This window comes from Salvelinus namaycush, chromosome 1, assembly GCF_016432855.1.
Source record: "Salvelinus namaycush isolate Seneca chromosome 1, SaNama_1.0, whole genome shotgun sequence".
Lineage (NCBI taxonomy): Eukaryota > Metazoa > Chordata > Actinopteri > Salmoniformes > Salmonidae > Salvelinus > Salvelinus namaycush.
Genome location: NC_052307.1, coordinates 76,743,088 through 76,758,119, shown reverse-complemented (window position 1 = coordinate 76,758,119; position 15,032 = coordinate 76,743,088). Strand labels below are relative to the sequence as shown.

Sequence of the window (15,032 nt, the reverse complement as noted above, 5' to 3'; positions counted from 1 at the left end):
TCAGTGCCTCTATTCAAGCCGTGGTTCATAGTCCGCTAATTAAACAATAACATGCCAGTTGGATGCTTTGAATTCTTCTATTTCTGTGTGTGTGTAAAGGAACTAAAAGCTGACAGGTTGGCACTTGCATGCTACAGAATAGCTCTTACTTTTGTCTCCTCCATCTCCTCTCGCATGCCATCAGCCTTAAAGTGGGGCAAGGGGCATTCCTGTTCACATCTCACTATTCCAGAATGAATCAATAAAACCTGGGCAACCTGGGCTGACATGCAAAACCAACTCGTCCTAACAGACTATGGGAATGACACACACAAGCACACGGGCACACGCAAACTAATCTCCAAGGATAGTCCTATATGATTCAAACAGAACTATTGGAAATCAAACGTGAACTGTATAAAGGGAATTGTCTGAATTGTCTGAATCAAGTAAATGTTTGCAAATGGAATGTTTTATCCCTTCATCAAAAACCATTTGAATTCATTGTTTTGGGAATCAACCAACTTCAAAAAGGGACACCCTAATTGATCTAATACATTACCGTTGTAACTGATATGGTCTCATGTCTAAACCACCTAGTTTGAGCTCAAACAAATAGCCTCCTATGGGAACATTCAAGGCAATAAAAGTCAGCCTATAATTCACATGAACCTCTGGTTAGGAAGGAAAACAACAACATGAACCTCTGGTTAGGAAGGAAAACAACAACATGAACCTCTGGTTAGGAAGGAAAACAACAACATGAACCTCTGGTTAGGAAGGAAAACAACAACATGAACCTCTGGTTAGGAAGGAAAACAACAACATTAACCTCTGGTTAGGAAGGAAAACAACAACATGGACCTCTGGTTAGGAAGGAAAACAACAACATGAACCTCTGGTTAGGAAGGAAAACAACAACATGAACCTCTGGTTAGGAAGGAAAACAACAACATGAACCTCTGGTTAGGAAGGAAAACAACAACATGGACCTCTGGTTAGGAAGGAAAACAACAACATGAACCTCTGGTTAGGAAGGAAAACAACAACATAAACCTCTGGTTAGGAAGGAAAACAACAACATGGACCTCTGGTTAGGAAGGAAAACAACAACATGAACCTCTGGTTAGGAAGGAAAACAACAACATGAACCTCTGGTTAGGAAGGAAAACAACAACATGAACCTCTGGTTAGGAAGGAAAACAACAACATGAACCTCTGGTTAGGAAGGAAAACAACAACATAAACCTCTGGTTAGGAAGGAAAACAACAACATGAACCTCTGGTTAGGAAGGAAAACAACAACATAAACCTCTGGTTAGGAAGGAAAACAACAACATGAACCTCTGGTTAGGAAGGAAAACAACAACATGAACCTCTGGTTAGGAAGGAAAACAACAACATGGACCTCTGGTTAGGAAGGAAAACAACAACATGAACCTCTGGTTAGGAAGGAAAACAACAACATGAACCTCTGGTTAGGAAGGAAAACAACAACATGAACCTCTGGTTAGGAAGGAAAACAACAACATGAACCTCTGGTTAGGAAGGAAAACAACAACATGGACCTCTGGTTAGGAAGGAAAACAACAACATGAACCTCTGGTTAGGAAGGAAAACAACAACATGAACCTCTGGTTAGGAAGGAAAACAACAACATGAACCTCTGGTTAGGAAGGAAAACAACAACATGAACCTCTGGTTAGGAAGGAAAACAACAACATGGACCTCTGGTTAGGAAGGAAAACAACAACATGAACCTCTGGTTAGGAAGGAAAACAACAACATGGACCTCTGGTTAGGAAGGAAAACAACAACATGGACCTCTGGTTAGGAAGGAAAACAACAACATGAACCTCTGGTTAGGAAGGAAAACAACAACATGGACCTCTGGTTAGGAAGGAAAACAACAACATGAACCTCTGGTTAGGAAGGAAAACAACAACATGGACCTCTGGTTAGGAAGGAAAACAACAACATAAACCTCTGGTTAGGAAGGAAAACAACAACATGGACCTCTGGTTAGGAAGGAAAACAACAACATGAACCTCTGGTTAGGAAGGAAAACAACAACATGAACCTCTGGTTAGGAAGGAAAACAACAACATGAACCTCTGGTTAGGAAGGAAAACAACAACATGAACCTCTGGTTAGGAAGGAAAACAACAACATGAACCTCTGGTTAGGAAGGAAAACAACAACATGGACCTCTGGTTAGGAAGGAAAACAACAACATGAACCTCTGGTTAGGAAGGAAAACAACAACATGAACCTCTGGTTAGGAAGGAAAACAACAATATAAACCTCTGGTTAGGAAGGAAAACAACAACATGAACCTCTGGTTAGGAAGGAAAACAACAACATGGACCTCTGGTTAGGAAGGAAAACAACAACATGAACCTCTGGTTAGGAAGGAAAACAACAACATGAACCTCTGGTTAGGAAGGAAAACAACAACATGAACCTCTGGTTAGGAAGGAAAACAACAACATAAACCTCTGGTTAGGAAGGAAAACAACAACATGAACCTCTGGTTAGGAAGGAAAACAACAACATAAACCTCTGGTTAGGAAGGAAAACAACAACATAAACCTCTGGTTAGGAAGGAAAACAACAACATGAACCTCTGGTTAGGAAGGAAAACAACAACATGGACCTCTGGTTAGGAAGGAAAACAACAACATAAACCTCTGGTTAGGAAGGAAAACAACAACATGGACCTCTGGTTAGGAAGGAAAACAACAACATGAACCTCTGGTTAGGAAGGAAAACAACAACATGGACCTCTGGTTAGGAAGGAAAACAACAACATGGACCTCTGGTTAGGAAGGAAAACAACAACATGGACCTCTGGTTAGGAAGGAAAACAACAACATAAACCTCTGGTTAGGAAGGAAAACAACAACATGAACCTCTGGTTAGGAAGGAAAACAACAACATGAACCTCTGGTTAGGAAGGAAAACAACAACATGAACCTCTGGTTAGGAAGGAAAACAACAACATGAACCTCTGGTTAGGAAGGAAAACAACAACATGAACCTCTGGTTAGGAAGGAAAACAACAACATGAACCTCTGGTTAGGAAGGAAAACAACAACATGAACCTCTGGTTAGGAAGGAAAACAACAACATGAACCTCTGGTTAGGAAGGAAAACAACAACATGAACCTCTGGTTAGGAAGGAAAACAACAACATGAACCTCTGGTTAGGAAGGAAAACAACAACATGAACCTCTGGTTAGGAAGGAAAACAACAACATGAACCTCTGGTTAGGAAGGAAAACAACAACATGAACCTCTGGTTAGGAAGGAAAACAACAACATGGACCTCTGGTTAGGAAGGAAAACAACAACATGAACCTCTGGTTAGGAAGGAAAACAACAACATGAACCTCTGGTTAGGAAGGAAAACAACAACATGAACCTCTGGTTAGGAAGGAAAACAACAACATGAACCTCTGGTTAGGAAGGAAAACAACAACATAAACCTCTGGTTAGGAAGGAAAACAACAACATGAACCTCTGGTTAGGAAGGAAAACAACAACATGAACCTCTGGTTAGGAAGGAAAACAACAACATAAACCTCTCAAAACAATCATCTGATAATAAACTGAAAAACAGCTCTGAGCTACCAAGACAAATAAACACAACATCACTGTCTGTTACTGTACAACAAAAGTACAACACTACTGTTCCTCCTATCCCATAAGGAGTCTATTAGCATATTTCCACTTAGCCAAGCTGCCTTGCTTATTTCTCCTTGGCTGATATTGTGCTGTGCGTTCCGATGAACTCTGTTTCCTGCCTCCCTGCATCTCTCAACGCCCCCTTTGTTCTCCCAGGACCCTTTCTGGCGGAGGCGCTTTAGATAAACACACAACCCGCGTGTCATTCTACTTCTACCAAGCCATATGTGAATGAACAAAGAGGCTGGGTTGAGGCCTTTTGTGGTATTTGTTCATGTTTTTCATCTGAGCTTAAAAAGACCTAATGACTTTGCGGTGAGCTGATGCATGTGGCTCGTGGCTTTCCAAAATGAAGGAAATTCTATCTATTCTCATACCACGCCACTATTTTCCAATGGCCCTCGTTAGAACTTTGGCAGCTGTTAATTTGGTTGCTGCATGCTTTGCAAATATTAGTTTAAGCAACCTAAAGCTTTCTGTGAACTGCAGCGAGGCCTTCTGTACAGTGGTCTTCTGAATAACACTGTCTCTCCTCTGCAGGGAGATTGACCCCTGCCCTGACAGACCTACAGTCACTAGGTAGCAGCTACAGCCTGTTCAGGTATATTCAGATACTACCAGTAGTTTTCCTCATGTTGGGGGGCAGAAAGGTATCTGCAGTACACTAACAAGTCCCTGCTTTAAAATAATGAACCATATTTACATGTGGTACCTGGCTCTCCCTCAAGGAATCACTCAACCGGGTAAGCGGTTGAAAATGCTGTTGACAGCTATGAATTATTTGGAAATGATAATAGTAATCTTATTATAATTGTTATATCCTATCCATTGTCATAGTAAACATCTCTTTTCTTAGATTTGCTCAACATAATGCCTCCAAACAAGAACCTCAAAAGTAAACACGGATCTTGTTCTCCAAAGTAAACAGATTGCGGTTGTAAAAACAGGCTTTAATGTGGTGGGCATCATGTTAAAACCCTGTTCTCATCATTCATCTGGCGGTGCTGTTGAAACAGACAGATATATTTGTGGAGATAGATTAAATGGTGACTGTGTTGGTGAGCTATGTGCATGTCTCTGGCTTCTAGCCACCACTCTCTCTCTCCCCCTGGGAAGAGGACCTCCGTGGGCCCTGCCTCTCCTCTCCTCCCTGCCTCCTCCTAATCCACAGCCTGCTGGGAACTCACTTCCCAGAGGCATCTGGCGCTAGCCTTTCCCTCTGCCCTGCATAGGACATAAAAGGGCACAACTGATCCCTGACGACAGGGGCTGGTGCGCGCCTTGCTCCTGTCCTGACTCCACAGTAGCCACAGAAGAAAGGTTCCCACTGGGGTAACTGGGAGAGGCTGAGGACCTAGAGAACATCTGCCCTGAGGGCCAGAGGGGTGGGACAGAGTCTGCTGCGGTTGACGACGTGGGAACTATCCCTCTATGGCCACTAACTGCACCTCTAATCCTGAATTTATGGGTGTGATGTGAAAGCAGACAAGACAACTCATTTATGTTTCAGTTCTTTGACTTTGTCAACAAGCAGGTTTATGTGAGGTAGACCATACAATTTGTGAAACGTTGTGTGTTGTAATTATTTTGTTGGGAATGTTGGGAAATGGGGAAATTGGTGGGAAATGTTTTAAAAGGGCGTTTAGAAGGGATCTTAAAGAGGCGAGTGCTCTTGTATTGTCTTGAGAAATATCTCTCCCTCCATCTTGAGAATGTTGCAGCTATTAAAGGTGAGCCTGATTCATTTTCCCTCTGCTCGGGGCTCTGAAGTGCCATGGAAACTGACACAAATATTTACGTCAGACAAACATTGGCGCATCGAGGCATTCCTCGCCACTGTTTACGCTCCAGGCCCACAAAGGGAGATGACGCTTTGTCACATGGGTGCTACACGAATTTACACCTCTGTGCCCAGGACCTCAAACAAGTGCAGCGGCAGCCGGGGCCAGGCCTGGAGAAGGGCCAGCTTTGTCCTCAGGCACCCTGTCCTCCCCTCACTTACCTGTGAAAACCAGGGAGCGGTGGGTGCCTTCAAACACCACTATCCCCCCAACCCAGCTCCCCCTGGTCTACTGCTCTGGCAGCCCTCACCTCTCTCTGGTCCACTATAGGAGCACACTGTGCACTGGGGGGGATGCAGGCAGCAGTCTGAATAATTCACTGTTATATAGAAGTGACTGGATGGCTTTTCAGCATGGGAAAAGGGAAAACTATAGGAGAGAAGTCTGTACTTACCATCCAGATCCTCTGGCCTGGTGAGGTCGATGACTCTGTGGCCAATTTTGCCATCCTCGCCCAGTTTGCTAAGATGGTGACCAAGGCTCTCAAAGTGTGCCCGCTCCTACAGTACACAGAAACAGAGAGGAAAGACAGAGAGAGACAATGAAGAACCTGAACAGACTGCTGCATATACAGTACATCTCTTTCCATATCAAGAGAATAGCTGATCAGTAGAATAACTGAATGAGTCATTTCTGAAACACATTATCTCTTTGAAATAACTGCTAGCTCTATTGTAGAGCCGCTCCTTTGACAAGATGGAAGTGGATTGAGCTTGCCTTTAACATCCCTGCCTGCATTCAGCAGATGATATAATGTATGACAGGAGGGAGGGAGGTAGAGACAGTAGGAGCCAGGGGTGCTGTAAATAGAGTTACAGAGGAATAGTTTGTGATCCCGAGCACACAATAGGGACTGGGGCCCTCTCTTTGCAGCGCTCAGGTTTTCTCTCTGTAATCTTTGCTGTACATCCCCCTGTCTGTCTGGTGCTAGCGCCCAGAGCTCAGCAGCCATCACGTATTTAGGGCTCATGCTTTATAGAACACACCGTGTTCTCCCTTTTGTCATGTCGCTCAGATTAAACTTGGCATCATGTTGTACTTGACGCACAATGAAACCCGTTCATTCAGCTCGCCTGTGACAATGTTAAACGTCATGTCCGTGTGCATTTACAGAATAAAATAACAGCTTTCGGGGCCCTCTGAATAGTTGCTGCACATTACACTTAATGTATTATGCAGGGGGAGAGTGCCGACTGCTGCTCATTCCATTGTTAAATGACCTAGTTCGGCAGTGAATGCGCAGGGCATTAGCACAGGGCTGTCTTCCTCTTTAAGGACTCAAGTAGGAGATGGACACTGACTCGGCATGACACAAATAATCTCTCCCCCTCGGATTGGCCTGGAAGACACTAAAAGCAGGCATGTTGCCAGGGTTCAGCCGAGAGCGTTTGTTTTACTCCCAGGGTGAGCATTCTATCTCTGCCAAAGGTGCACTATGTGTACCCCTCCTCTTCCTGTGTCTTTTCTGAGGTTGCCTATCACACGCAGTTTGAACAGACACTCAGGTGGGCTCCCTATACAATGCTAACAGCTCCCCTGCCACACACACACACACAGACACCGACACCAACACACACATTCATCTTTCACTGTTCTCTGGGCTTTCACTCTTTTGTTTGTGTTCTTGTTTTTCCACCCACATGGGAGCTTGTATACCTCTCTCCTATCAGAGAAAATATAATGTACCATTATACTTCAGTCACTGGAGGTTAATACAGAACATCACTTGCAATACAATGCTGTTTGATTTAGTTTCATAGAACATCCTGATCAAAAGCATTACTTCCAGAAAAAAACAGACAGTTGTTCATTCATTTCTCAGAGAAAAAAAATCCATTGTCCCAAAATAATTATTTGTCAAAAAAAGATCCATTGTCAATTTACTGAAATGTTTTTCCTCTTTCAGTTTCCCTTTGATTGGCCAATAAGACCTGAAAAGGATGACAAGAAGACAAATTGAGACATTTGAATTCCACTTCAAGTCTTCTCCATCATCCTGAGGCATTTTATTTATTCAAGAACTATTCCTCAAAAAGAGAGAGTATGTCTCTCTCTGTGTGTGTCCCTGTGTGTGTGTGTCTCTGTGTGTGTCTCTGTGTGCGTGTCTCTGTGTGTGAAAGACAGTGAGAGTGCTGCAATTTACCATCATGCTTCAAGGAGCCATCATTATGTATCAACATCTGAGTGATTCTGATCTACAATTAACCACCACCTGCTTATGGCCTGTGATTAGAGGCTGCCTATCTGCCTTGGCTTTGCTAACTTAAGTGTTTTCTAATTATGACATATGCGCTGGTCCCCGCTGGGCAGAAGGCGCTTTGTAAAGATAAGATATGCCTTCCCAGCGCCACGCTCCGTGTGAAGCGACACACACTGCTGTATTCATCACCCAGCCACATTATTGCACTTAATGAAAGAGGCTAGCGGCCCGATGACAAATTGACGGATGTGCGATTAGTCAGACGGGCAATGGCGGCCTGGGATGGGATGCTACATGGACAGTCCTCTCCTCTCTGCTGGGAGGGCCTGGGAGGACTCAGCATTCTGGGGGAACTGTGTAATAAATTAGCCGTCTACTATCCCCCCCCCCCCCCCCCCCCCTGCCCCCCTGCACTCCACTGGCCCCTCCTGATCAATCAAGGCCTTTTATAAACTCATGATCATTAAGCATCATGTTGGGCTGAGGGGATGAGTAACAGGAGCCATCCATCAAAGACTTTCATTAACAACTAGCTCAGCGCTAAACTTCTCCTTTCTCCACCACAAAGTCCCAGTGATCACACAGAGGGAACATCAGCTAGTGCACCAGTCAGCTGGGACCAGTGTTGAACACGTCGGCTTATTGAATTAAGCCCTTATTACCTCCACATCATTAAATATAATTAAACTCTGTACAGTCTGATGATACATCAGCAATCATTGTTACATTGGCCTATAATGTTTGATTTAGGATGTGTTGTCTGTGTTGTCTAATGTGAGTTACTGTATTCTTATGTACTCTGCTGTGCTCTACTGTACTCTACTGTAGCTGGACAGTACTGTATGTCAACTACAAGGTTATTAAACATTGTACAAATATGACTTTCTCTTTCCCTGTGTTGGCAATGCTAATGAACATTAGATTAAATCTGTGCAATATGCTACAATGAATTTCCATTACATTTTATATAGTATGTTTTATATACTTATTGCTTATAACCTTTATCATTTATATCCATGCATTAGAATTACAGTTAAAATTATGGGGATAAATTATATGCACAACATCAGGCTTTTTGTTTCAAGGCTTGAAAATATTCAGTGAACTGATGCTACTTTACTACCCCTGCATCAAGTGCTGTGATAAATTAATGGCATTTTTATTATTTTATGATGTCATGACATTTTTACTGATCACTCTGGCACAGAAGGACATGTGGTGGTATCCAGGGACGATGGCCCTCTGTCCGTCCAGAGAGATAGACGGTATAGTATGCTCACCACCGCCTGCCTGCTGCATGTCCACTATAAAGGACATTTATAATGTACAGTAGTGAGGATGGCAAGAGCACTTCCCTTCAGCAAATGGAGAAAAAAATAGGACAACTGGGATAGGAGAGAGAGAGAGAGAAAAAGAGAGAGGGAGAGAGAAAGAGAGAGAAAAAGAAAGAGGGAGAGAGAGAGAGAGATGCAGGGAGTGAAAGGGAGAAAGATAAAAGACTTGATAGAATAAATGCACACGTGAAGGAGAGGCAGGGAATGAAGATGAGAGAACATGAAAGAGGGGCAGAGAGAGAGAGAGAATACAAAATATATAATGGTACAAGTTGTTCCCCTCCCATTCTGAACACGGCCTCTGGCGAGCGAGCGGTCCTTCCCTCAAATGAGTTCAGCATGCAGCCTTCATCCCACATCTCAAATTATAGCGACGCGCTCTAAGCTCAAGTGGAAAAAAGCCACCCACAATAATCTCCTCTGCCCTGCCCCGTGCTCTTTTTGTCTCAAATTTGGTTACAAACACATTTTGTTCGATAGCAAATGGCTGCCCGGTGAAGTCATGCCATAGCCAAAGAAAACAGAGCAGGGCGAGGGATGGCAGAGTCAGTGGAACTTCTTAGCTTAGCATTGGGGAAGTGTGGAACCCGAGAAGGCCCATGTCAGCACTGTGAAGAGGGCTTTAATCTGCCTGGCCACAGAACATGTGCAGGAGGCCCGCTTCTCTGCCCACAACCACAGGGCGTATCCTGGGCCTGGGCAGCCCTGACAGAGGCAACTAGAGGCAGTGGTAAAGAAAGCAGAAGAAGAGGCAGAGAGAGGCAGGAGGCCCTGTGCATTGTGCCTGTGTCTACCCTGTATTTACGCATCACACTGCCGCTCCACTCCTGCCCCTCTCCTTTATAAATAGCCTGGCCACCACCATATGGCCTTGGATTGTCAGGGCTGCTCCATACAACTGTAAGATAATAAGGATTGTTAGAGCCGTTTAAGGTCCGGTATTAAGGACAGCTGAAAACATTGTCTGGATTTAAGTGAAAAAAAAGTAGAGAAGTCCTCCACTATTCTTCTGTTAAAGGGACTGCTTCTGTAAGATACTGAAAAGCTTCACTTGACGATAATCAAGCAGGACAGGTGCGTAAACCTTGGAGTTTGGTAATTTCCTTTTTTCGGTTTCCCAGGTGCATAGGGCTAATACCTTGATAAAAAAAGACAACTGACAAAGGCCATAATATTCTGTTGAATAACTGTTATTGTGATGTCTGTGAAAGCGGGCCTCGCAGCATGTGCTGCAGCTCAAACACCTGGTCTATGGGGAGGTGAAGCACACAGCTGTCTGATCTGAGCACAATAGCAGGCTTTGTGTATCAGCTGTCACTCATCACAAAGGTCACATATGACCCAGAGTGGAGACCTTGAGGGCCTAAACCTCTGCATTCTGCGCCCTGCCCTGTCTAAAATGGAGACAAAGTGCCCTTTAAACATGAAGTGGTGTTACATCCCGTTTTCTCATCCCAATCTGTTTTGTATTTCAGTTGTAACCAATTGCAATGTTATTTATAATGTTTCAGCTCTCCAGTAGTTGGTAGTTTTGAACCATTTACGTCTTAAGAACATCCAGTGGTGTGGTAAGCCGAGGGTTTCTTTCATGCAGCCTCTTGCTCTCTTTCCCCTGCTCCCTGGGCCTCAGCCCTGCACTACAGGAGCTCCACAGGCCTCATCCCCCAAGGCAGGCACAGGATCACTCAGGCCATAGATGGACCACTGCCCTAGACATCCAGTCCTCTGAGTCCTCCAGCCTCTACTGACAGCACCAGGCTACCACCTCATTAAGAGAGCAGCACAGAGTAGCATCTTAGTTCAATTATGGAGCTGAACTGCTAACTGCTACCCCTAATCCGGGCTGGACGCCAGATAGAGTTTTTGGTTTGTTTTTAATGACAGAATATGCTATCATACACCAGGCTGAGATGTTCTTCTCTTTTTCTCTGGAAGGAAAACCAAGTCAGCCACACAAAACCTGACCTTTCAACTTAATTTGCAAATGGTGTATTTTATGCATTGCCATCTCTGCTCTGTGTTAACTCGAAATGACACAACGACAAGGTTCCAGTTTAACAAAGTTTACTCTACTATATGAACACACTACAAGGTAGCCATTACACTCCAGGCTAGGTCCAACAACGAACAGACTTCCAGCGCATGCGCACTCTTGACTCCGTGATAGCCCCGTAATAACAGGAGTATAGGGATACTTAAAACATGAACTTAACAATCTCCCCCTTTTCTTTAAAGACAAATAAAACATCAACAACATAATTAAAGGTCCAAGTATTATTCAAGATCCCCATTACAAATGGGTTGTGTTACAGGCTGCCACTTTCCATTACTGAGAGCCTGTAGGAGCGAGAGCCTGTAGGAGCACAAGACCGGATGCTCCCTTTTTAGTCAGACAGTCAGCAAGCTGTTCCTTTGTGGTCGACCACAGAATCCGCTGGATTCTCTGTGCTTGAATAAGTTCCTTGATGCTGCTAATCTCAAAGTCTTTTCTCTGTGACAGACTTGGTTGACTTCACAGCATCAACTAATGAGTAGTTGTCAGTGACACAAACTACAGGTAGGAAGTGCCGTTTTGTCCCACCAGTGATAACCTAGCGAAGCATCACTGAAGACAACTAGTTTCAAAGAGTCATCTTTTCCAACATGCTGAAACTTTAACGTCACTTGTTGTGATTCCAGTTTACGAACAACTTTGTTTGCCTCATGAATGGTTTGTACAGTGGCGTGTTTTGTGTTAGATGCCAAGTTGCAACCATCAAACCAGGTCTACTCTGTCTCGCAGCCCATAAAATTTGTCCCATCTTTGACCTCAATTGACCAGCTTCAATTCCACAGAGGGGAATTCCTTTGTACGGCTCTTGAAGAATCCATGTGGATAGGTTGAAGATTCTTGATATAGCTCTCCTGTTGCATCAGTATTTTTCCATCAACTGTAATAAACTCTATGCCAACATAACAAAAATGATCATGCTCCTCACGGCCAACCTAGAAAACAGCTTTGAGGTGTGGAATCACAGTTGAAGCAAAGGTCTGTGAGCCACCCCAGATAAAGTCATCAACATGACAGGCAAGTACTCCAGTCACATTGCAGTCTTGATCAAGCCAATAGAAGACTGCAGGATCCACTTGTGACATTTTTCCACCTGTATTCAGCATTGTTGCCTTGACTTTGTTGTACCAGTAGAGTGATCCATCTGCCAGTCCATACACACACTTTTTTAGTTTCCACAGTGTTCCTTCACTTTTAGCTTCGGGCGGAGGTCGGATGTGAATGTCCCTTGACAGCTCTGTTCCCTGCAAAAATCCAGATTTGATGTCTATGGAATTAAGTTTCCATTTTTTCTGGCAGATCACTGACATCAGCAATCTGAGTGACTCTGAGGCCCATGTCGGTGAGTCTTTTGGGAGTTCTTTAGCAGCCAGCTCCTCAAAAACTCTAGCCACTAGACGTGCTTTGGGCACTATTCCAGTTAAGGATTCTTTAAGGGTACACACCCACCTTGTTGAGACGCACTTTTGGCCAATGTCTTTGACTTCCTCAAACACTCCATTTTTCCTCCAATTACTGAGCTCATCTAGCTTAGCTGAGTCAAATGACACGTCCTTTGTTTCAAGTACATCATCATTTTGAATGTCATTCTGTTTTTCTCGATTTTCCATTGGTTCAATTCTGATATTATCTACAAGTGGCAGGTCAGCTGACCCTGTTGTACCAGAAAGTGTAGCTGGTTCAGAGTACTGCAAGTTGTACCAGTTCTGGTGTTTTGCTTGTCCTGCTCGTCCAATGACGGTTGCTGTATGTGGAATACCACTTTCTCTGTCCGTGTATTTAACAGGTTGTCCAGTTTTCAGATTGGAACAACCATGTTCTCTTAACACATGTGGCTGTTGAATGTTTTCCTCATTTGAACGCTCAACAGTATTACCTGTGACATGGTTGAAGGTCTCTGCTCCATTTCCTATGTCAGTTTCGGTGTCCATATCATTGGATGCGACATCTGGTAGGTTTGTGTCTGTTACTGTGTCCTTTTTGTCATTTTCATTAGGAGACTGATTCTCAGCAACAGCCCCTCTATCTTGTTGATCATTTACTTTCCGCAATCTTGAGTGATGCACCCTGACAATCATGCCTCCGTGCCTCACAAATATCACCACACCATCTTGACCAATGACTACTCCCGGTCCTTTCCACTCTTGACAGTCAACTCGTTTGTAGTACACTTTGTCTCCAGACTCGTACTTCTCATCATCATTATTCCCTGAACTGCTGAGTAACTTTTGAAGTCTGTTAACTGTATCATGTCCAAACTGTTTGTAAAGCTTTAACAATACTTTGTGTTTTTCTTTAGTGCTCATGTTCTCTGTGACTGTCAGAATCTTCATGTGCTCTGTGTCAGTCAGAATCTCATTTTTGCATGGACACTGTGTGATGTCTTTGTCTAAAATGTTTACACAATAGTGGCCTGAGGTAGTAAGTTCAAGAGTCACTGGTTGTTTAAACATCACTGCCTTGTCATTTTTTATGTCTAGTACAGCCTCTGCCTTCTTGAGGGAAGCTTTGCTTAATAGTAAGGGGATATCTGTAGGGACCACCTCTGTTTCAATGTGACACTTAGTCTGACCAATTTTTGCTGGTATCTTAACTCTCTTGGTAGAATGGACAATTCTCCCGTCTCCAAATTTGAAAGCTCTGTTGCTTGGTGTGTCAATCATATTTTGTACTTCCTTCATATTTAGTTCACTGACATAGCTATCAAGCCATTTTGCACCACACACTGTCCGTGTACATGCAGTATCAATCACAGCAGATCCTAAGGATTCAACTATAAAAATCTCAGTATCAGAAGCAGATTCATTTGAAAACAGTGTAATGTTACACTGCTCTATCTCTGTGTTTACATTTTCCTCTGTTAGTTTAACTTGTTCATTTTTATGAGGACAGTCTTTAACCCAATGGTAAGTGCTTTGACAAATAGCACATTTCGATCTCCTTCCATATGTGTCCAGTGGATTTGTGCCGGGAAATGGCGCCCTCTTCTGGTTATCTTGAGAACGTGACTTTTTGGCGCCTTTTCTGTGCTGCTCGGTGTAATATGCTGCGTCACTCACTTGCATTCCATCTGTTATTGGCGCGACAGACGTCTTTTCACCAAATATTCTTTTTAGTGCCGACTTCATAGATGCAAAAGTCAGCACAGTACAAGCAGTCAACGCCAACTGTTTCTCCCTACCATCTAGACAAGCAGTGTCTAGCAACTTGAACCCTAACACTGCATCTGGGAGAACCATGTCGTACTTGCGCATTCTATTGTACCTCTGTTCGAAATCAATGATGTAGTCCGCCATTGCAACCGAAATATCTCTCGTAACACTGTCAAAGTTTGAATATGCCTCGTAGGCACGGTCTTTCTCTTCTTTAAGAAATACAGAATCCAGTGCTGTGATCAAAGTTCCCATACCGTCATCCTTGTTCAAATCCTCAACGGATATCTCCAGTGCTGTATCTCTCGCTCTTCCCTCGAGCGATAATACCACCGCAAGTGCTTGCTTTTTCGCGTCCAGATTAGTAACGCGTGTCCAGATTCCCAGTTCATTTTTCCAACTTTCGTACGACCTCTTCTCGTCGAAGCGAGGTGGCACGTTGTAGTTAGAAGCCATCGTCTGCTACCAATGTTAACTCGAAATGACACAACGACAAGGTTCCAGTTTAACAAAGTTTACTCTACTATATGAACACACTACAAGGTAGCCATTACACTCCAGGCTAGGTCCAACAACGAACAGACTTCCAGCGCATGCGCACTCTTGACTCCGTGATAGCCCCGTAATAACAGGAGTATAGGGATACTTAAAACATGAACTTAACACTCTGTGCTGTAAAGGCCTTTCTGACAGGGCTCGCCTGTGGTTTTTTATTCCACACTGGGTTGAGATCATTTGCTGGTGTATTTTTACGGGTTTCCAGCTCTCAATGACCCTGAACTGTTCACG

At 43.7% G+C, this 15,032-nt stretch overlaps 1 protein-coding gene across 1 annotated transcript in view; it reads right to left on the bottom strand.

Moving 5' to 3' along the window:
* Positions 1–15,032, bottom strand: part of LOC120049221 (transcription factor SOX-6-like) — a 202,846-nt gene that overhangs the window by 14,263 nt on the left and 173,551 nt on the right. Inside the window, exon 14 of the mRNA XM_038995460.1 lies at positions 5,902–6,007. Within this exon, the coding sequence (XP_038851388.1) occupies positions 5,902–6,007 (106 nt within the window). The remainder of the gene's footprint in view (positions 1–5,901; positions 6,008–15,032) is intronic.